Source organism: Sminthopsis crassicaudata, chromosome 3, assembly GCF_048593235.1.
Source record: "Sminthopsis crassicaudata isolate SCR6 chromosome 3, ASM4859323v1, whole genome shotgun sequence".
Lineage (NCBI taxonomy): Eukaryota > Metazoa > Chordata > Mammalia > Dasyuromorphia > Dasyuridae > Sminthopsis > Sminthopsis crassicaudata.
In genome coordinates, this window is record NC_133619.1 from 372057646 (window position 1) to 372079765 (window position 22120).

General features: G+C 33.5%; 1 protein-coding gene across 6 annotated transcripts in view; it reads left to right on the forward strand.

The window, feature by feature from the left end:
* The window catches only part of SLC35F5 (solute carrier family 35 member F5), a 94483-nt gene that overhangs the window by 44458 nt on the left and 27905 nt on the right, over positions 1 to 22120 (forward strand). For 2 of the 6 annotated variants that reach the window (XM_074301860.1, XM_074301866.1), the window contains exons 2-8: positions 4979 to 5066; positions 5222 to 5363; positions 7718 to 7861; positions 9746 to 9808; positions 11433 to 11514; positions 14971 to 15161; positions 21563 to 21644. In XM_074301860.1, the coding sequence (XP_074157961.1) occupies positions 4979 to 5066; positions 5222 to 5363; positions 7718 to 7861; positions 9746 to 9808; positions 11433 to 11514; positions 14971 to 15161; positions 21563 to 21644 (792 nt within the window). Of the gene's footprint in view, positions 1 to 2345; positions 2711 to 3660; positions 3838 to 4978; positions 5125 to 5221; positions 5364 to 7717; positions 7862 to 9745; positions 9809 to 11432; positions 11515 to 14970; positions 15162 to 21562; positions 21645 to 22120 lie in introns of those variants that run through there. The other 4 variants (XM_074301864.1, XM_074301861.1, XM_074301863.1 and 1 more) reach the window with 4 other exon arrangements.

The window sequence follows — 22120 nt, forward strand, 5'->3', positions numbered from 1 at the left end:
GGAGTAGCATTCAGAACAGCAGTCTTTAAATAAATAAAAAGCTGTAATGTGAAAGAGAAATTAGATTTGTTCTTGGTCCCAGAAGACAGAACTTTATCAGTGAGTAGAAACACCTAAGAAATGTATTTCATCTCAATATAAAAAATTTCCTGACAATTAAGAATTGTCCAAAGAAACAGGCTTCTTTATTGAGGTTTGGAAGTAGGGAGATGGACAGAATTATAAATTCTTTGTCATCAGTTTTTGTCAAGCAGAAGTAAGTTTGGGGATACAATATATGGGATTTATGATTTGGCTAGAGGTTAAACCAGAGAATCTTTTTTGAATTTCTTTTTTGATTTTTTGAATATTTTTGAATTACAAATGTGATTTTGAAATGTTATGAAATTGTGTAACATTTTATGTCCTCATGTAATTTTGATAACTGAAACCAAACTAAGCAATTTTCCATAAGTCACTTGACCTTTGAATGTCTTATTTTCTTAACAACACATAAGAATGCTTGCTAAAAAACAACTGTCTGGACATTTATATATGTATTGTATTTAATTTATACTCTAACATATTTAACATGTATTGGTCAACCTGCCATCTGGGGGGGGAGGAGGGGAAAAATTAGAACAAAAGGCTTGGCAATTGTTAATGCTGTAAAATTACCCATGCATTTATCTTGTAAATAAAAACTATTAAAATATAAAAAAAAAAAAAAAAAAAAAAAAAAAAAAAAAAGAATACTTGCTAAGATTACTTCTTGGGATATTAAGGGATGTATTCTCAAAATTAACTGAATTTGTGGTCTTAATTTGTTTACACAAAACTGGAAACAAGGGCAAGGACCAACAGAAAGTGCTATGAAATTATGTTTATAAGGCACATGTAAAATAGCATAATTGCATATTGCATTTATAGTAAAAGGTCCTGTGTTTGAGTGCTAATTACATTTACTATCTTTGTGACCTTCAGCAAAAGCGAACTAGATGATCTTCAATGCCCTTAGCCTTCCTCAATGCTTTGATCTGAAAAATTAGTTCACTTGATTCTCTGCTCTTTTTCTTCTGTTTTAGGAAGATTCTTGGGATGCGGGAAGATATTTATGTAATGATTCTGTGTGAAAAATGAAAATGATTAAATTAGCATCCCTTTGGTGGGCTAACAGATAAGGAGGGCTTCAAGTAAGCTATTACCCTTTCCCCTAAAAACATTACAGGCAGTCTGGCACGGAAGAATGGGATAGACTAGGTATCAGGAGACCTGGGCTCTAGTCCCAGTTATGTGACAATGGGGAAATTACCTCATCTCTCTGGACCTGTTTCTCAGTCCATTAAACTGATACGTCATTATCAGATTGTCTTCCTTCCCCCACAGTAGTAAAGTATTCCTCTATCCAGATTTTCTGACTGGACTCCTGGTGACCCGATAACGGCATGACAGCCTGTTTTGTAAGAGTCAGCCAAGAAGAGGCATCCCATGACCATGGAGCGGAGAAAAGCTTCGCAACCCACTAAAGCTATTATATTGTGGCAACAGTAGCAGTCTCCCTAAGCAATTAACCCGGAGTAGACTATAAAGTATCTTTAAGCAGCACAGCTAGTAAGGTGATGGATCTGGAATGAGAGGACATGGATTCAAGTTTTAGCTCTAGGAACTAATCTGTGTATATATTATTTCTCAGGGCTTTAGACAATTAAAGGAAAGAAAGAGGCACTCCAGCGTCAAAGACCCAGTTTAAGGGGTACATTGGAACCTAAATTGAGAACCCCAATGCTAATCTCTTCCTGCCACATCAGCAGATCACTTCCCCTTGTAGAATTTACAAGCTCCCTCTCAATTCTGACAAAAGCAGGAAACCTTCAAGTCCCGGCTCTCCCTGACCCCTTTTGGATTTCTTTGGCAAACATAAGGAAGTGTTTTTCATTTTTCTCCAGCCCATTTCACAGTTGAGGAAACTGAGGCAAACGCAGCGAAGTGACTTGCCCAAGGTCACACAGCTAATAGGTTGCTGACTCTGGGTCCGGTAGTCTGCTCACCTCCCTGCCCAACATTTCACACTAATTCAATGGTTTTATTCTGTATCCCTTATTCGAGGTAGTTAATCACTCCCACTGCCCGGATGAAGGTGGGGGCAGGTTCATTTACTCGGTTATTGTTTAATCGGTCCTTTCCCTTTCTGCTTTATATCTAGTTCTTCCTTCCTAGATCCCGGATCCCTTCTGGGATCTTCAATTTCTGACCTTCTCCCTCTAAAGGCTTACTCGTTCGCACCCCCACTCCTTACAGCAGTTTACAAAGAGGCGTGGCCTGGGTCATCCCTTGCGCCTGAGCAGAAGCGGCAGGTGACGCTACGTGTCGTCAGTGGGCGAGGGTCCAAGAAGGGGTGGGTCCCGAGCTGGAGTTCCGCGGCCTTCGTCGCTCATTGCCCGCCCCCCTCCTCGACTTCGCTCAGCTCCACCTCTCCCCGCCCCCCTCCCGGGCTCCCGAGGAGAGACGCGACTGGGAACCTTCTCCCAGAGGGAGCCCCGGCGGCTTGAGCGGGGCCTGGGCTGCTCACTCCCCTGCTGGGAGAAATGACGAGCGGGTGGGCTCTGTGAGTCCCCTCAGCGGGCGTCGGCCGCGGCGGATTTAGCGGTAGCGGCGGAGGGGGGGCGCGGCCCGGCCCGGCTGGGGCCGCTCATGGTGTCGCCACGACGCCATCGCGGCACAGGACGGCCAGGTAGGGAGGGGGCCAGGGGGCAAGGGAGGCCCCGCAGGTGGGGGCGACGACAGTGGCCGGATAGGCTGAGGGTGGGGCGGGGTGGGGTGGGGGAAGCGGGGCGGCGCGTCCGGCGGCGCCGCGCCCCTGACAGCTCCCGGCTGCCCCCTTCTCTTTCCCTACCCGAATGGTTGTCTTGGCTTTGCTTTAAAAAAACAAACAAACAAAAAACCATAGGACACTTTAACTCTTCCCCCGCCCACACTTCGGGGAGGCAAATGGAGTTTCTTGAGTGACATTAGGGGGGCGGGGCGGTAGGGGCGGCGCGCGTACGGAGCTGGGGGCCCCAGCGGGACCCTGGGTCGGGGCCCGGGAAGTTCTGTGGGAGTGATCCTCCGGGGCCGCTCCTTAACCTGGTCCTCGGGGAAAGGCTACCCTCCGGGGCTTCCTCCTCGCTTATTTTTGTTTCCTGAGAGTTGCCGGAGTCGGGCGCAGTTGAGGAGGTTTGGAACGGGGTTATCCGGGCTGAGCCTCCCAAGACGTTTCTCTTTTCCCCCCTCCCCGTCTTTTGACCTCGTGCTGGGGTCTTATTTTTAGCGGTTCTGGGGTGGGGTCTCCGAATGTTACACTTGGAAAGTGGATTCCGATGTTGGGAGAAAATTACAGCTGCAATCCATATAACTCTTTTAGGGGGGCAGCATTTTACTAATATGACCTCATTTGATCTTAAGAACAATCCTGGAAAGGAGGTGCTGTTAAGATACCCTCTTGACACAGTAGAAAACCGAGGCAGAGGCCACGTGACTTGCTTGCCCATCTCAAACTGTCTGAAGCTGTATTTGAACTTGAGTTTCCCTGATTCCTGGCTCTGCCTTCCATTAGGACTGAAACCATCATTATAAAAGTTAGTGTTTGCACACTGCCCCCAATGTGTGGTTTTAAGGTTTTAATAGACTTTTGGAACACTATAGGTTTGCAAAGCACTTTACAAATCTTGGTCCTAAGAAGACAGCTAGGTGGTTCAGTGGATGGCGCTGGGCCTAGAGTCAGAAAGGCCTGACTCTTAGTCTGCTGGAGAAAGAAGTAACAAACTACTGCAGAATCTTTGCCAGGAAACCCCATGCCAGGGTCACAGAGTCCAGCATGAGGTAACAACAACAAATTACAAATAATGTCTCCTTTGGTCATGGGTGCTGTTATCTTCGTTTTACCTTTGAGGAAGCTGACAGAAGTTACACAGCTAGTAACTATTTCCTATCCTGAAACAGGATTTGAATTCAGTTCAGCATTTGATTCACTGTGCCTCCTACGTAGCTATAGGTACCTAGGTATATATAAGGTACTTAGGTAATATAGGTAGCTATACTATGGATAAACAGCTGGGGTCGATGAGATTAAGTGTGATTTACCCAGTCACAATATTTGACCCACTAGGTCTCAATTTCCTGACCTCACTGCCTTCCTTCAAATCCTAGCTAAATTCCTTTAAGAATCCTTTCCTGATGAAAAAAAAAAACAACCTTTTTTGTTGATTTTCTTCCATTTTTCCTGTATATATCTTGTATCTAGTTTTTTTGTATGGTCTCCCCCTTTAGACTAACCTTGCACTGTTTAGACTAACCTTGCACTAACTCTTTCACTTAAAATCCAATTCATTTGCAGTCATGCATCACCTCCTTAAATCATGGTCCTTTTCAAGGACTAAGGACAGACAGCAACAAGAAGCTCCTTGGAAGTGGGCACTGTCATTTCTTGGGGTAGTTTTTCCCTTTGTGTCCTCCTACTTAGCAGGTTGACTGACTTATGGACTTCATATTCTAGGGTACTGACCACATTGTTATTTAACTAGGTCATATAAATGAGCCCACCAGATATTTGTTAAAGTCTATATGCTGCATGACAATGTTATTCTATATAAATTTACTTATCTTTGAGCAGTCTTGATTTATAATGACCATTTTTGAAATTTATAAAGAGATTTAGATGAATTCAGTGTACTTATATCATTACTGTTAGCATAATACCTGACAAATAGTGATGCTTAAATAAATACTTGTTGATTGATCTTTTTAATTTATTTGCTCTTTCACTCATCTCAGATAGGTATATTTGAAGGAGAATATGAGAAGCACAGAACTTTTGGGGTTTTTTTGTATGAGCAATTTTGAGTAGCACCAAGCTTCAGTGTTCTTAGAAACTAAAATTTTAAAATGTTATACTTTCATATCTTTTAAAAATTTTTGCTTTTGTAAGCCTTAGCTTTTGTTTCTTTTTTTGTTTTGTTTATAGGTGATTTGAATTCTTCAGTTTGTAATAGTCTCAGTTGTGCAAAACTTTCAAGCTTTTTTCAAGACCTAAAAAAGGCCTTTAAAGGGAGGTCAGTTCAAGGCCCTTTATTTGCTTCATGATTGTGAAATAATTTGCATTTATATTAGGTAACAAACATAAAATATTTTTATTCTGCTAAATTGCTTACTTGTGTCGTTGTTTTCCACATATGTCTTTTAATGTGGTTTGTTTTTATTTTAATAGAGTGCAAATGGTTTGGGTATTTATCATGAACCGAATGAATTCCCAGAGCAGTGCTTTTACACAGCGGAAGCGAATGGCTCTTGGAATTGTTATTCTCCTACTTGTGGATGTTATATGGGTTGCTTCTTCAGAACTTACTTCAGTAAGTAATTGAAACTTTCCACAGAATAATTTTATGTTAAAAAAAACTTTCATATACTTTTTAAAGGAGCAAACTTATAAAAAGACTAGCTAGTCTTGAAGATTATTGTGGATTTTTTTTTTCTCTTGATGTGGTATTAATTTTTAGCTCATTTAAACTGAAAGCTTGATTTCGCCTGATTTCCTTGTGTTCAATTGGAGAAGATAATATGAATGAGTCTGATTTAAATCTAGAAATATGGCATGTTAATGTAGATTTTCTGAATAAATATTTGAAGTTTTTTCCTAGTATGACATTTAGAATGCAAAGCAGCTTTTATTCAATGACTAGAAGTTGGATTTTAAAAAAAGTATTAAATTTTAATTACAAATCCATTAATATATCCCTCCAATTAGTGTTTGCTGATGGGGATGTTGAAAAGAGCATGAAATTCTATACCTTATATAATTAAAGGATTGCTTTCTAGCAAAAGTTTATGCATTGCACCCAGGTAATGAACTCATTAAGAACTCCATGGTCTTTTTTTCTCTTCTTGTATAATTATTATTTGAACTCATTTAATTAATAGCACTTTTTATGAAAATAACTGTATCTTAATGTAGTCAAGTTCTGACCTTTTATATACATGTGTGTATATATACAAAAACATATATGTGTATATGTATACACACATATAAACAAGTATAATTTATTTAAATAGCAAGTAACATACACATATGTATATATAACAAGTACTTATTTAAATAGTAAAATATTTATGTTAGCTATTTAATAAATTTGTTAGTTATCTTCATTCATGCCTTTCTAGGTCTTGGTTACCATATTTTTAAAAAATACTTTTTTGGGGAGGGGGAAGATAGGGAAGGTGAATTTTTCCTATAATAAATAGTATTTACTGGTTAAGCTGATAACTTTTGTGACTTAAATGCTTGTAAGGCAGCATGATTTTTGGATCTGAATTTAGGAAGATGAACTGTGTAAAGGCAATAAGGATATGAACTTTAGCATATATTTTTTAATCTTAATAATTTTTATATCAACTAAGTAGTAAAATTTAGTAGAAAAATTATTTCATTCAGCTTTAGTTAGAACTTAGTCTCCTTTAATTTATAGAGAACAGTCAGTTTTACTTAGCTTCATATTATCAGAAAATAAGTAAAATTGAATGTGAGAGTAATTTAAGTGTTTAAAGCTTCAGGTATAAACCAAAGAGCCTTCCTAGATTTTCTGTTTTCTTTTACCCTTCTATCTGATTAGTTGCCAATTCCTTAGCATGCCTTGTACCCACCTTCTCTCTACTCAAGCTGCTACTTTCCTGGTTCAGACTTCCCTTTCCTGGATTATTGTAAAAGCCTCTTTATTAGTCTTTCTGCTTCTGGTCTTTATGTACTGCAATCCATTCTTCACAGAGTTACTTAAACAATTTTTCTAACCCATAGATCTTACCATGCTACTTTTCTTTTCAAAAATCTTAGGTTATACCCCTGCCCCCACACCCCATTTATACAAACTGTAGTCTGGTATTTCAAGTCTTCTATTTCTAGCTTAGTTGTACTACAAGCCATTTCCTAAACCTGACATTCTATTCTTTCTTACATTTGCATTTTCACATAAGCCATTACTCATGCCTCATCATTCACTTCTTCCTTAGCTTCATCTTTCTGAATCCTTTAAGACTCAGCTCAAGTGCTTCCTTTTCAGTGAAGGCTTCCTAAGATCTTCAGTTGCTATATCTTTTTCCTCTTTTACTTTTTATTTACTTAAATGTATTCATATATATATATCTATAAAAGAATAAAAGACCTTTGAGGATGGAGACTATTTCATTTTTGTAATAAGCAGCACAGTGCTTTGAACTTGTTTGCTTAATAAGTGTTTTAATTGAACTGGGTGAAATTAACATGAAAAATCCTTGAATATATTTCAGAATCAGAATTCTTATATATTTTGATTTTTTGTTTTCATATTTCTTCCTTTTTTGAAAAAAATATATGTAAACATATTGCTTCTTAGTCTGAACTGTTAATCATATAGAGGTTTTAAACTTAGTGATACTTGCATTTTAAAGTTTTGTTGGCTTAGCCTTTTTGAAGTTAGGATACTTAGTTATGTGCATGTAAGTGTTCCCATAATACAAAGGTCTATTATTACAATTTATCTCTTATTAAAGGATGAGATTTGTAGCAATGTTTGACAAATTATTTCCATGTCCATTTTTTCATTGTTTTCTTTGCCTGACTTTTATTTAAATTTCTGATAAGGTAAAAAAAAAAGTCAGTAACTTTGTTTTAGTAAAGAATAATAGTATAATTCAGAGATTTCATAATATTCTGTGTAATTTTTCCCCCCCACAGTATGTTTTTACTCAATATAATAAACCATTCTTCAGCACCTTTGCAAAAACATCAATGTTTGTTTTATACCTCTTGGGCTTTATCATTTGGAAGCCATGGAGGCAACAATGTACAAGAGGATTTCGTGGACGACATGCTACTTTTGTAAGTTTCATAATTTCTGTGTTTGGAGGGGAGATGGAGTATGCAGTTTAGCAGAGTTTAGAGATGTTTAAATTTTTGTAAGGCAATCACATCTTAAATGTCAGTGGTATTAGGTGGGTAGAGTTGGCATAGAAGTAAAAAAAAATTCCAAGTGTAGTCAGTTTTAATAATATTAAACAATTCAATGTTAATAATGAGCAAATAGACATATTTGAGTTTAATATATTTTCCTTTTACCATGTTTTTGAGAGTTGTTAAAATCTAGTGAAATAGCTAAAAAACAAATGTAGAGAGAAGAAAAAAGAAGCAGAGAAGTAACAAAGAGCTTCAGGAATTAACAGGTTAGTTAAGTAATTATTTGGAATTCACTGTGTAGCCAATTATAGTGGAACATTTATACTTTGAATCTTTGCTACCTGTAAAGAAGCTGTGGCTGTCAGATCTTGGCTATGCATATTGAGTATCTGCACATTACACATTAAATTGACATTAAATTAAGTTATTTATTAAATTAATTAACATTAAATTGTGAGCTTATAGAAGAGAACTTGCCATTGGGTTCTTAAGGTGGCATGACTGATCTATGCTGAAAATGCTGCATTCATCAGTAGCGGGATTGGGCCCTTGAGGAGCTTTGTCCTTCTGGTCTAGGCCAAATGAGGAAATCTAATCTTGAAAGAAAGAAAAGAAGTTGATTTTGTTTGCAAAGTAATTCAATATTTTATTATTAAGGAAAAAAGAAATTACAAAATTTCTAACTGGTGTGATTCTCCAGAAGGCATCTTGAGAAATTAATTCCTCAAATTTTGCGATAAATGCTTTATTACGTTTGTCTTTGAGGTATAGGTTAAAGTTAATGATGCTAATTAGAGATTAACTTGGTATTTTTTTTCTCACCATTGGCAATTTGAATTTGATAATAACATACAGCAGTTTTATTTTTATGAACAAAATGTTGTATGACAAGAATTTATTTGGAAGGCCTAGGCCTTGGAGCATTTTAAAAAATTTCCTAGACAAGCATTAAGGAGATATGTTTTTTAACATAGATTTTTATTTTCAAAATATGCAAATAGCTTTCAACATTCACCTTACAAATTTTGTGGTTCAAAATTTTCTCCCTCCCTTCCCAAATAATCCAACGTATGTTAAACATGTTCACTTGTTCTATACATATTTCCACATTTACCATGCTACAAAAGAAAAATCAGATCAAAAAGAAAAAAAGAGAAAGAAAAGAAAAAGCAAACAATAAAAAGGTGAAAATATTGTACTATGATCCACACAATCCCTACAGTCCTCTTTCTGAATGCAGATTTCTTTCTCCATCACAAGTTTATTGGAATTGACCTGAATCATCTCATTATTGAAAAAAGCTGCGTCCAAAGGATATATTTTTCCAAACATTTTTTAAAATGAAATTTCTAGTAACTTCAATTGTAGTACAATATAATATTCTTTGGTTTATATGAAATGGATTGTGGAAGGAAGAGGGGAAATACTTTATTTATATATATATTCATGTATTATTTGGTTGATTGTCTTAGATCAGTGGTCCTCAAACTTTTTAAATAGAGGGCCAGTTCACTGTCCCTCAGACTGTTGGAGGGCCGGACTATAGTGAAAACAAAAACTCACACTCTGTCTCCGCCCCTCAGCCCATTTGCCATTACCCATCGGGCCTTATAAACGTCCTCAGTGGGCCACATCTGGCCCGAGAGCCGTAGTTTGAGAATCCCTGTCTTAAATTGATGAGATTCTTGAAATACTTTGACAGATTCCATAGTCATCATAGAATAGTGAATTAAGAAAAATTCTTAATTCTGTGCTTGGTAAATTCAAGATATTTTGATTGTAATTTTAAGATAATTTTCCTCTATTCAGTTTGCAGATGCTGAAGGTTACTTTGCTGCTTGTACTACAGATAATACCATGAATAGTTCTTTGGTAAGTTTTGCTTGATTTGAAGAATTTAGAACTATCATTAAGTAAATTGGTATGTAATATTTTTAAATCCCACTCTAGTTTGCCTTAATTGTAGCAAAATATTAAGAAGTGGAAAATTTTTTATAAAATGGTTAATTGTTGATGAATAGAAATTTTTACCTTTAATGAATGTGAACTTGCCTAGAATTCCACTTAGATTGTTCTATAAAAGATACTTGAATTATTGAAATAAAGGCTACAAAAAGGCTTTCATATATAATATATTGATCAAAACTGAAAGGAATTGTTAGAATGATTTGTTCTGAAAGTCTTATCTTTCTTTCTATGATAATAGAATGTGCTTTATTGTGAAACATTTTAATTGAGGTGAATATAGTAATGCCTAAATTATTTGGCTTTCATATGACTGGCAACCTCTACCTAATGGTACAATGGTGATTTTGGATGTAAGCGGGGGAAAAAAAAAAAGTCAGAAATAAAAATTACAGAAAACATTATTTGGCTGATTGGTTTATTGATTATATACAAGGATCACTTATTGATTAGCAAGCAGTGACTATCATGGTTTTGGCCCAAAAAATTCAAATTATTTGAGAAATATATCATATAAAAGTAAAAAGAAAAGAGAAGGAAAGAGAAACAGTTTTACTGAGGAAGATAAGTAGAACAGTGAATACATGGCTGAACTTGGAGATAGGAAGATCTGAGCTCAATCCTACTTTCAGACACTAGCTATGTAAATTATTTAACCTATACAAATCTCAATTTCCAGCTAGTGGTACATAGAACCAGAGTTTTATTCTTTCTTAACCTTTTTTGTTTTATGGATTCCTTTGGCAGGCTGGTGAAACCTATACATCCCTTTTCAGAATAATTTAAGTGCATACAATATAAAAGTTCACAAAGAAAAGTAGTTATATTGAAATAAAGTTGAAAATTTTTTTTTCCTACCTAGGTTCATTGACTTCCCAGTTTAAGAACCCCCAGCTTTAGGAAATGGTCTGAGAAACAGAAAACATAATCAGTCCCCTCAAGAAGCTTAGAGGGGAGAAAACATATATAGAAACACTAAAGAACTCTTACAGAGCAATAGATTTATTTCAGTCATCCAAGAATCTCTTGAGGGTTTATAATCATAGAATTTCTTTATTAATTTGGGGAAATTTTAAGTTTTTTTTCCTCAGTGAAGGGATAGAAACAGTGTGGAAAAGGAGAGAATCATCCAATTCAAAGAAAAGCTACTGGGGGCAGCTAAGTGGCACAGTAGACAGAATACCAGCCCTGAAATCAGGAGCACCTGAGTTCAAATGTGGCCTCAGATACTTAACACTTTCTAATTGTGTGACCCTGGGCAAGTCACTTAACTCCAGTTGCCTGGGGGGGAGGGAAGAAAAGCTACTTACTACATGAGTAGAAGAGATGGAAAATGATGTGTATTATGCCAGGTCTTTTTTTTTTTTTTTTACTAGATTACCAAATAATTTTAAAAATTATTAAATTCAATTTATAGAAAGATGTATGATTTATAAATTTTGTGAATGATGTTTTCATAATTATATTATTTCTTACCTAAATTTTAAGTGATATTTTAGGTTTAACTACAGTTGTTATGTTTTCATGTCAGAGTGAACCTCTGTATGTTCCTGTGAAATTTCATGACTTGGCAAATGAAAAACCTGATAGTACAAATGGTGAGAATGAAAAAAGTAAGTTAAAATTGTAATATCTTAGCTTTATTATAAAGTATAGATAATTTTTCAATGACATGTTTTTAAATAACTGTTCAAAAGGATTCATTGGTCAAATTGCAATTTTATGCCATTCTTTTCAAATATAAATTGATTTTTGGAGGGCCATCTATAGGACAAATTTACTTTAACCATATTCTATAGCAAAGATCAAGCATAGTAATGATACATCTTTCATATTTATTTTGTATCAAAATAAAATTTAAAAGAAATAAAATACTAAATTGCAGAGACTTTTTGAAAAGTGGATAAGGAAAATCATTTGAGATCTGGAAAAGTTGTGACTCTTTATCTGTTGAGTTCTATTAATATATCTGGAATAATTACATTAAAAATGCAAAATATATTAAAATCATAGAATCTTTGGAACTCCCTATGAAATGGAATGAATTAAAATATTTTAAAGTTCTTTTAGTGTATAAGCAGAGTGTTTTCCTTTTAGAGTTGATGGAGAATTTAGTGCAAATAGACAACTAATAGAGGTGTAGTTCTTTCTATTTGATATGATTATTTGTTTTTATTATTTGGAAGGATCACTTTTGTTTCTGTTGAGAATGCATTGCTGAAATAATGAAATTGACTTCAATAAAGAAACTATTTAATATGCAAAGTTTCACTTTTTATACCATGTTTTAATAGTTCATTCAGTGCATAAAATGAGATAGTTATATCTTAAACATTACTTATTTCTTAAATATAAAACATTTTCTTGTTAGTGTCCCTTTTAGTGCTTTAACACATAGCATACTTTGTATGCTATGTATAAGAATGTTTATAGCTGCTATGTACAATGGATAAATGTAAATAATTTATAATATAATATAACTATTATTATATATTATTATATTATTATATAATACAATAATTTATGGTGGTATATGTAATATTACTTTATGTTGTTGTAAATCCAGATTTGTTATTATCTATATATAAGAAAATTTAGAAAGTACAGGGAGAGCCTTTAGACTTTTTTTCTTATTTCCTCCTCCTGTTGTCATATGTATTAGAAGCCTCTGATAAAGGGTAATTCCAAAACTGTGAATTAAAGAAATCATAGCTTATGGTACTTATACTTTCTAGGTGGTCACTCAGTGAGCATTCTTATGACTAGAGTGGATCTAAGATTTTTTTTTTAATTGATCTCATTTTATTGAGACAAAATAAGGCTATTCCTGAGAAGTTAAAGTGACACAACTAAGATGATAAAAAGCCAAAATGACAGTTCTACATGTATGAATGGAAGGAGTCAGCTTTAAATGAATTTCTTTTAAATTCACACTAATGAAGTTACACTCTACTTCAGTTTCCAAGATCTTTGATATTTTAAAGGGTAACCAGATAGTATTGTACTTGTTCTGTTTATTCCTTTTTTTGTTGTTGTTTTTGTTCTGTTTATTCTTGTATTGAAGTTTTGTAGGGTAGGCATGGTTTGGTTTTTCATATTTAAAGGGCTTTGCTGAAATAGGTATTTTACTCTCTCTGTCTCTGTCTCTCTCTTTCTCCTCTTTCCTCCCTCCTCACATCACACATACACTTAATTTATCAGAATCCTAAGAAATATGCCTAAAATTTGGAGGAAAAACAAAAGGAATGGATGCTAGGTATTAATACAAGTGGCACTCACTGATTGATGAGCTATAAGCTACAAAAAATCAATTTACCCATGAGATAAATTGAGAAGATTTCTGTAAGAAATATTTTTATTGTGTCAATGGAAAAAAAAAAAAGAACAAATATTCCCAAATTATTTGAAACAGAATAGAAATGTTTTGTTGGCTTCGTATAAAACAATGTATAAGACTACATTTTGTAGTTGTAATTACTTCACCTCAAGAAAGAAAAAATGTGTATAAAAAAAGCCAACTAAAATGATTTGGGGGCTTGGAGGGAGATATTGACAAGATTTAGATTATAGTCACTAATAGGAGTAATCTGTTTTTTTGCTTAACAATAAGCACCTAATATGTGTTAAAGAAGTTGAGTTGAATTGGAGTTGAGATGAATAAAACTTGACATGTTTTCTCTCCACAAAGCCTAAATGAAAAAATAAGATGTACGTTTGTACTTATTAAGTAGTACAAAGTACTAGGTGATAGAATGATAGAAGTTTATATTTATGCTATGAGAGTTCCATGAAGGAAAACAGGGTAATCAGGAATGGTTTCAGGGAAGATGATCTATTTGATATGGGTCTTTACAGATGGATTCAAGTGAAACAATGGTGGATTGGGCAGAGGGTTTGGTCAACCAATTCACAGACATTAGCATTAGAAAGGTAGCAGCAAACTATAACAAGGAACATGTTGAATTTGGCAAGCATGACAGGTGCATGAAAGGGAGTAGTGTGAAATAAAATTTGGTGTCAGAGGAGACTATAAAGAAACTAGACTACGAATCAGATTAAGGAGTATATTTACTTAGTAGGCAGTGATGGAGGTGGACATGATTAAGACAGATAAGATAAAATTGAACTTGTTCATCTAATTTTGGAGTAGTAAAATTTATGAATTATTCCTTGAAGTTAGAAAAAGGGAGCTTTAGGACAAAGTCTGCTTTACATGTGAACTAAATTTGTGGTAATACTAACTGTTCTAGATGGTAAGTTTTAAGTTTTTGTTGTTGTTGTTGTTGTTTTTTTTTTTTTTTGCTGAGGCAATTGGGGTTAAGTGACTTGCTCAGGGTCACACAGCTATAAAGTGTTAAGTGTCTGACTCCAAATTTGAACTCAAGTCCTCCTGACTTCAGGGCTGGTGCTCTATCCACTGTGCCAGTAAGTTTTAAATTGTAAGGCGTCTAAATGGTGCAGTAAATAGAGTGCTGGATTTGGAGTTAGGAATGTCTCAGTTTCAATCTTGTCTCAGATATACTTCCAGCTTTATGATTCTGGTAAGTCACTTAAACTTTGAATACTACCATAGTTTCCTTATTTATTAAATGTATTAAGTTAAACTAGCACCTAGCTCACTGTATTAAGTACATATAACAATTCCCTCAAGATACAAGCCTAGAGAAAATTGTTATATAAGCTTGAGAGATGATCAAACTGTTTTAGGTAAACAGGGTTCTATAAATGTTGAAATAGTAATTTAATCATACTGAACTTATGAATGTCTTAATATGTGTAGTATAATCAGTAACAGTTAAAAACTAGTCATATTTAGAAACTTTTAAAATAGTAAAGAAGCTGGATATTTTTTAAAGAAATAATTTTAAGTTCTGCCATTTTGAGTGAATAAAATTTATCCATGTAATTATGCAATGTTTTCTTAGACTATTTACGTTTGGCTAGAGACAGGTGTATTAAATGTAGTGATGTTATCAGTAAATTCACTAAAAAAAAACAAAAAAACAAAAAAACCTTATCTTTCAGGTAGGGAATGTCTAATGATCTTGTGCCATACTTTTTATTTTAAGCACCCAAAAAATCTCGTGTAAGGTTCAGTAATATTATGGAGATCCGACAACTTCCATCAAGCCATGCACTGGAAGCCAAGTTATCTCGAATGTCATATCCTGCTGTGAAAGAACAAGAGTCAATCCTGAAAACTGTAGGGAAACTTACTGCAACTCAAGTAGCAAAAATTAGCTTTTTCTTTTGCTTTGTGGTAGGTCTTCTCTTTATATTTAATAAATCATTTTTTTACATGTGGATAATTATTAATATAAGGGGTGGAAAATTTGTTAGTATATTTAACTAGTTCTCTAAAAAATGTTATTAAAAATTTTTGTGGATTACCAATTTTAAGAGAATTAGAATACAGTAAAATTTAAAGATAAACTATTCAAAACATAATTAGATGTTTATTTGGTAAACAAGAGACACTTTAAATCTTACAGTTTCCCCAGTTCATCATTATAAACTGATTGTGCTGTGGATATATATTAGAGTTGTTAATAACAATAGAGTTGTTAATCTATATAAGATGATTTATTGTTTTTTATTGCTTTACTAAGTATATTTGTTTTTCATGATTTTATATTGATATAATATTAATGTTAATTAGCTCAAATTGTTTAGTGATTATTTTAAAATGAAGATCTTGATAAGAATGTTTTTAAGCAATTAGCTTATGTATTGTATGTATTCTTTTGAATAATAGGATTCCATTAAAACAGAAGAACTTGGACATCACCTTAGGTTTCATTAAATAATCATAAATGAAAACATAAAACATTTTCTTTTAAGGAAATTACTGAGATCTGTATGTAAATCTTAGGATGGAGTTTTTTTTTTTTTTAATCTATGAAGCAGCATTAATACTAGCTGGTATTTCTCTGTAGAAAATCAAGGAATTGTATTTATAGTTTCTAATTAAACAAAACAAAACAAAATTTGATTAATTTGTACTAATTGTGGGGAAAGCTTATGAATTAGTGAGAAATCTGAATTGTATTTTAGTGAATTTTTAAAATTTTTGATTCGACTAACATTAATTCTATTATGTACAAATAGATATCCAAAGACAAAAAACATCCTTCAAAGAGCTGACATGCTTTTGAGAGTGTGAAGTAGAGATAGAATTACTGATATTGTATTTTATATAAATAGATGATTGTATATGGCCAAAATTTTGATTTTGTTGGAATTTTGAGCTTCCTGGAAGCTTCTTACCAATCTATATTGGCAATTCTTTAGCAACTTACAGATATAGGAAGATGCTTAGGGTACTGAGAGACTCAGTGATTTGCCCAGGATCACACAGCCAGCATTCATGGCTTCTAATCTAGTCCTTTGCCCCTCAAATTAATATAAGTTAATTTTAGAGTGGAGTTAACAACTATAGGTTAGGGGAGACTTCATGGAAGAGTTGGCATTTAAGTAGATCATTTAGAGCATTGGTGGAAAACTTTTTTTTTTTTTTTTTTTTTTTTTTTTTTTTTGCCAAGGGCTGTTTGGATGACATTTATAACACCATTTGTGGGGCATACAAAATTATTAGCCTGAAAAACTTAAGCAATGTGAGGTTGTCGTCACTAGGAAAAGTTTGCAAAACCTCAGTTACTGTGCCGAGTCTTGAAGGAAAACAGGAGGTAGAGTGAAGGGACAATTTCTAGGAATGGGAAATGGTCAATGAAAAGGCACAGAAATAAGATATGAGATGTCATGAATGAGAAATAGTAAGACTGCATTGTAGAGTATGTGGAAGAAAGCAAAATGTAGGAAAATTAAAATGTTATCAAAAGGCCAGGTTGTGAAGGACTTTAAATGCCAAAAAAGCTGTATTGATTTAGGAGGTAATAGGGATCCATAGACATTTGTTGAGTAAGGGATATGGTGACTCGGTCAAACCTGTACTTTAAAAAGATAACCTTGGGAACTAAATAGCAGATGGACTAGAATAAGGAAAAGCAAAGGAGGGAGAAAGACTCATCAGAAGGCAATTGCAATAACTGCACCCTGAAGTGGTGAATAGAGAGAAGACACATATGATAGATGTTGTGAAGATAGAAATGACAAGATTTGGTAACAGATTGGATATGTAGATGAGGGTTAATGATGTTGAAGCTAGGAGCCTGGTTAATTAGAAAAGTGGTTGTACTTTTGACAGTAACAGGGAAGTTTAGAAGAGCAAGTGGTTTGGGGAAAGTAGTGTTCAGAAATACCAGTTTGTATTGGTAGAGAAAGTATCTTACCAGAAAGTTCCTGTGCTAATGAAATCAACAGGAATTTAAAAATATGTATATACTTACATGTTTGTGGGTATGTCTGTCTATGTGTCTGTGTAAATAGAGTGTGTATGTATATTTTATTTTATTAGTGCTTCATAAATGTCATAAAATAGTTTTATTCTTATACATGTAAAAATTTCTCATTCCAGTTTTATACCTATTAATAATTGATTCAGTTAACGTTTTCCTTATCAGTGGTAAAACCATATACTTTATCTATGTTCTGAATGAATAAGACTTTTACATGGAAAGAGAAAAAAATGTGAGAAAAATTGGTTCTTTTTTTTTTTTTTTTAAAGTCTGTGTTTTAGTAGTTTTAAAGAAATGTGATTTTTCTCTTCATTTTTGTTTCAAATCATAGTAACAATTTTCTTCTAGGGAATTTTTTTTAAAGCTTTCATGAAGTAAAATAGTTCTATTTATATAGAGAAGTAGCCTGGAGTAACAGGTTATTGTATGCAGTAGTACAGTGTGAAGAGCAATGGAATCAGATCAGGGTCCAGATCCCACTTTTGAGGTTTAATTAGTTTCCTGGCCTTTAGCAAATAATTTAATCTCCCTGGATCTTAGTTTCTTCATCTATAAAATGCATAGATATCCTCTGAGATCCTTTCCAGCTTTAAAACTATTGTTTGATCCTATACTGCTATAAGGATAGAATGGAGTCAGGAAGACCTATTTCTAAGTCAGGATTCTGAGACTTAGTAGGTGCATTACCCTGGATAAATCACTTATCCTCCCAGAGCCTCAGACAATCACTAAGACTGTTACCTCATCTGTTAGAGAGAATTCAGAACTAGGAATTTTTTTTAAAAGGTGAAAATATGTTGTGATATGTGATGATCCTTACTCAGTCCTCATTGTCCTCTCTCTGGGTGCAAATGGCGCTCTCCATCACAAGTCTATTGAAATTGTCCTGAATCACTTTATTGTTGAAAAGAGCCCAGTCTATCAGAATTGATTATCACATAATCTTGTTGCTACTGTGTACAATGAGAGTCTTGGTTCTACTCACTTTACTTAGCATCAGTTCATGTAAGTCTCTCCAGGCTTTTCTGAAATCACCTTACTGATTTCTTGCAGAAAATTTATTCAGCTATTCCCCACCTGATGGATATCCACTCATTTTCCAGTTTCTTGCCTCTAAAAAAGAAATGCCACAAACATTTTTGCCCATGTGGGTCCTTCTTTATGATCTTTTTGAGATATAGCTCCCTAGAGACACTGTTGGATCAAAGACTACAGTTTGATAGTCCTTGGGACATAGTTAGGAATTTTTCTATACTGAGAAAAGTCCCAGGTCCTTAGTGTAACATTTATTTGAAGGGCACAAAAAACTTTTTTCAGAGCTCTATGAGCTATTAAGTGATTGTTCTAAGTCCCATAGCAATAGGAATTGGAGCTTGGGTCCTTTGACTTTGAGTTTCACCAGGCATTGGTTCATTTTGATGACATTAGTTTAAAAAACTAAACTTTCTAAGTTTCTAAACTAAACTAAACTAAAGTTTCTTGATATATAGTCTGTATTTTGCATAATTAAGTATATGTGTGTATATATGTACATTGTGACTAGATGTATGTCTGTACATGTGAAATGTATGTAAGCGTACATATACACATACAGATTTACATGGAACACTTACACATGTACCTGCTGTGTGTGTGTGTATTCACATACATAAATTACTTAGTTGATTACTTGAATAGCTTTTTGATAGTTAATTAATAAAGTTAATTAATAAATAGGTTAACTCAAATTAACCTATGTTTTATTGATCCCATGAATTTGGATATTGTCTGTAGTTATGCAGAAACTCATTTATATTTACACATCTTTTTTGACTCTTTACCATGTCTTCCCCAGTGTGTACTATTGAGGATCCACTCAATGAGCAAAGGATCTTACTCCTTTTTTGTTTGTGCTTTTGTTCACACTGGGAAGTCCTAGTATATAACAGTACTGTGAATGAATTCATAAATTAATAAAAGGTAATAATCTTGAGATGTTGGGAGACTGTATCTTAAGTCTGGAATATAAGTTGATTAATTGGAAAGTTAAAGAACTAATAAGCAGTCCCTTGACACAACAATACAGAGGTAATGTGATTCAGGTGTGGTTCCAAGTCTTTGAATTGCCTGCCATTTAAATCTTCATCTTTTCTGAATACTAGCAGGGAACAGTGAGATTGATGAGGTGGCAAGCAATAGTTTTGATTAAGAAAATTAATATTTTTCCATACTGGTAGCAAAGGAGATGGTTAATGAAGTTGCAGTTATCATTGTCATGTGTGCTGTTTTACTCCTAGCTATAAATCTTCAATGGAATATTTAAAGAAAGGTTTTACCTCCTTTTTTTTTTTTTTTTTTTTTTTAAATGTGCCAATTTGTCATTAGTATATTGGGGTAATAAATAGTATGACAGAGAAAACAAGTAGTAAGTGAAAAATATTGAAAGCTTATCAGGGGAATGATGAGAGAATGCCAGTTTAGATCTGGATGAATGTCAATAGAATAGTGGTTCTTACAATTTTGGAGTAAATTTGTATCTGTAGTTAAATGACCTTGATTTTTTCACCAAAATTTTTGATCTCTATTTCATTCCAGTTTTAATCTGGAAGAATTTTCTTCAAATATTTCTGCCTCAAGAATAGGTTATTTGGAATAATGCTTTTATGTAGGGAAAACAACAACAAATAAAATAGGGGAAATAGAACCAAGTATAAATCTGATTTTTCTTAGAGTATTTCATGTGATATCTTTCAGGAGAAGCTATTTTAAGATGTTTACCAGACATTTATTAGTCACTTACTATATGCAAAGCAACAAGGTAGAAACAGGAAGGAGATGAAAATGAATAAGATTTAGCCCCTTTCTTCTTGAATTTATGAGCTAGTATGGGAGATAAGATTTGTTCACAAATATAATACAAAATTGAATGTGATAAATGTGTATGATAGGCACTAGTTAATTATTTTCATGATAGGTATGATTTATATTACTGACTTTCTTTGATACTGATTATTTCACTACCTTATTTTCTTTTGATGGATGGAAAAATACTAGGAAGGAGGAGAATTTTAAATGGAGTCAAGATAACTATTATATGCTTTATCTAACCTTAGCATTGGCTTGGGATAGAAAGGAGATCTTGAGCCACTTGTCATAGGTAGACTTTTAGGAGTTGTTCAGAGTCAAGTTACTGCCTGTTCTTTGAAGGTTAAATTGGCTAAGATGCATTTTGCTGGTTGTTAATTCCAGTATCTAGTAAAGAAAAAACAAAGGACTTCTTTAAAGAGATGCAAGTGACTCTTCAAGGGACTATATTGATTTCTCTTAATCAGTATATTCTTGAAGAAAAACTTATAAGTAATAATAATGTTAAGCTCACATTTATTGACTTTAATGATTTTGATTTTCTGTGTTTTTTTTTAAATAGGTAACAGAAAAATAGGTCAGATTTTTAAAAAAATCTAAGTTAAAATAAGAACAATGTAGAAATATATTAGTTGAATAGAAGGAAAGGAATAGGGAAAGAATGGATTTTTCATTGTTAAACTCCCATCATCCCACCGTGATGAAGAATTGTACAACTATTTCTCTATATCAAAAGGAAGTATAAAGTTATGCAATTACTTGATTAAATCCAAGAATTGTTTCTGAAGGTTATTATTTTTTTTTAATGGCAAAATCATTTAGCCTTACACATTGCTTTCATACACATAATCTCACCTAAAATGGTTGTGAAATTTGTCAATTTGAAAAGAATTTAATTGTTTTCTTGTTATAAAATCCTCTGACTGCAGAAATATTTGAAGTCAGTGGCTGTTCTTTTTTTTTATAGAATGCCATCAGTACTGAATAAAATAAAGGTTAATATTGATTCAGTAAATAATTTGATCCTTACTAAATAAAAATAGTTGAACTCAGAGTCAGCTGGGTTTAAATTCTGTCTGTGGCACATATTGGCTGAATGAATCTGGGAAAGTCACTTAAACCTGTTGGTGTTCTAGAGGACTCTTTAAAACTTTCACAGAGAAAATGCCACCCTACAATAGTAGAGAATATTTCCTTATCTAGGAGTTCTCTATGTTAGTGAAATCATAGGTATAGTTCCTAAATAAGGCCATGCAGAGCTAGAATTAATTATTTAGGTGATGTTGAGAGTGGAAGTATAGTCTAGAGTTTTTAAAGCTACTTGTTCATCAGAACAGATTTTAAAACTGAAGTGATCAATAATATTTAGGGTAGAATGAAAGAAAGAAATAAAATTTATCATTTTAATTGTAAACTTTGTATTGTAAATTATTCATATGTGAAATATTTTTCTCCTCTCTAGTGGTTTTTGGCAAATTTATCATATCAAGAAGCACTTTCAGACACACAAGTTGCTATAGTTAACATCTTGTCTTCAACTTCAGGTAAGATATTTATTGTACAATGCAATTTGTAAGTTATATAATTGTTAAGATTGAAATTTTTGTCATTCTCCAATAAATTAAGAAGCATTTATTTAGGTAATACCTAAAAGGTTAGGATATTTCTCTTTTATATTAAATTATGACATTATTTCACTTGTAAAGATAATACTTAGACCTCTCAAATCTTGGTAAATTTGTGTGCCTTTAATTGTTCTGCAATGTGTTATATTTTTATTATATATGGAACTATTTAGTACGTGAAAATAGCATGGGAAAGTGTCATTGACTGTGTTGACTAATAAGTAATTTATTTTTAACTATTATATCCAGATAAACAGAAACATAAAACATTATGCAGAAAGGAATAAATAATGATCCATATTATTAAGTGGTTCTTGAATAAACAATTATTAAGCTCTTTCTATACTTCTGCCAACGTGCTAGACACTGGGGATTAAAAAAGACATGTGGCAGCT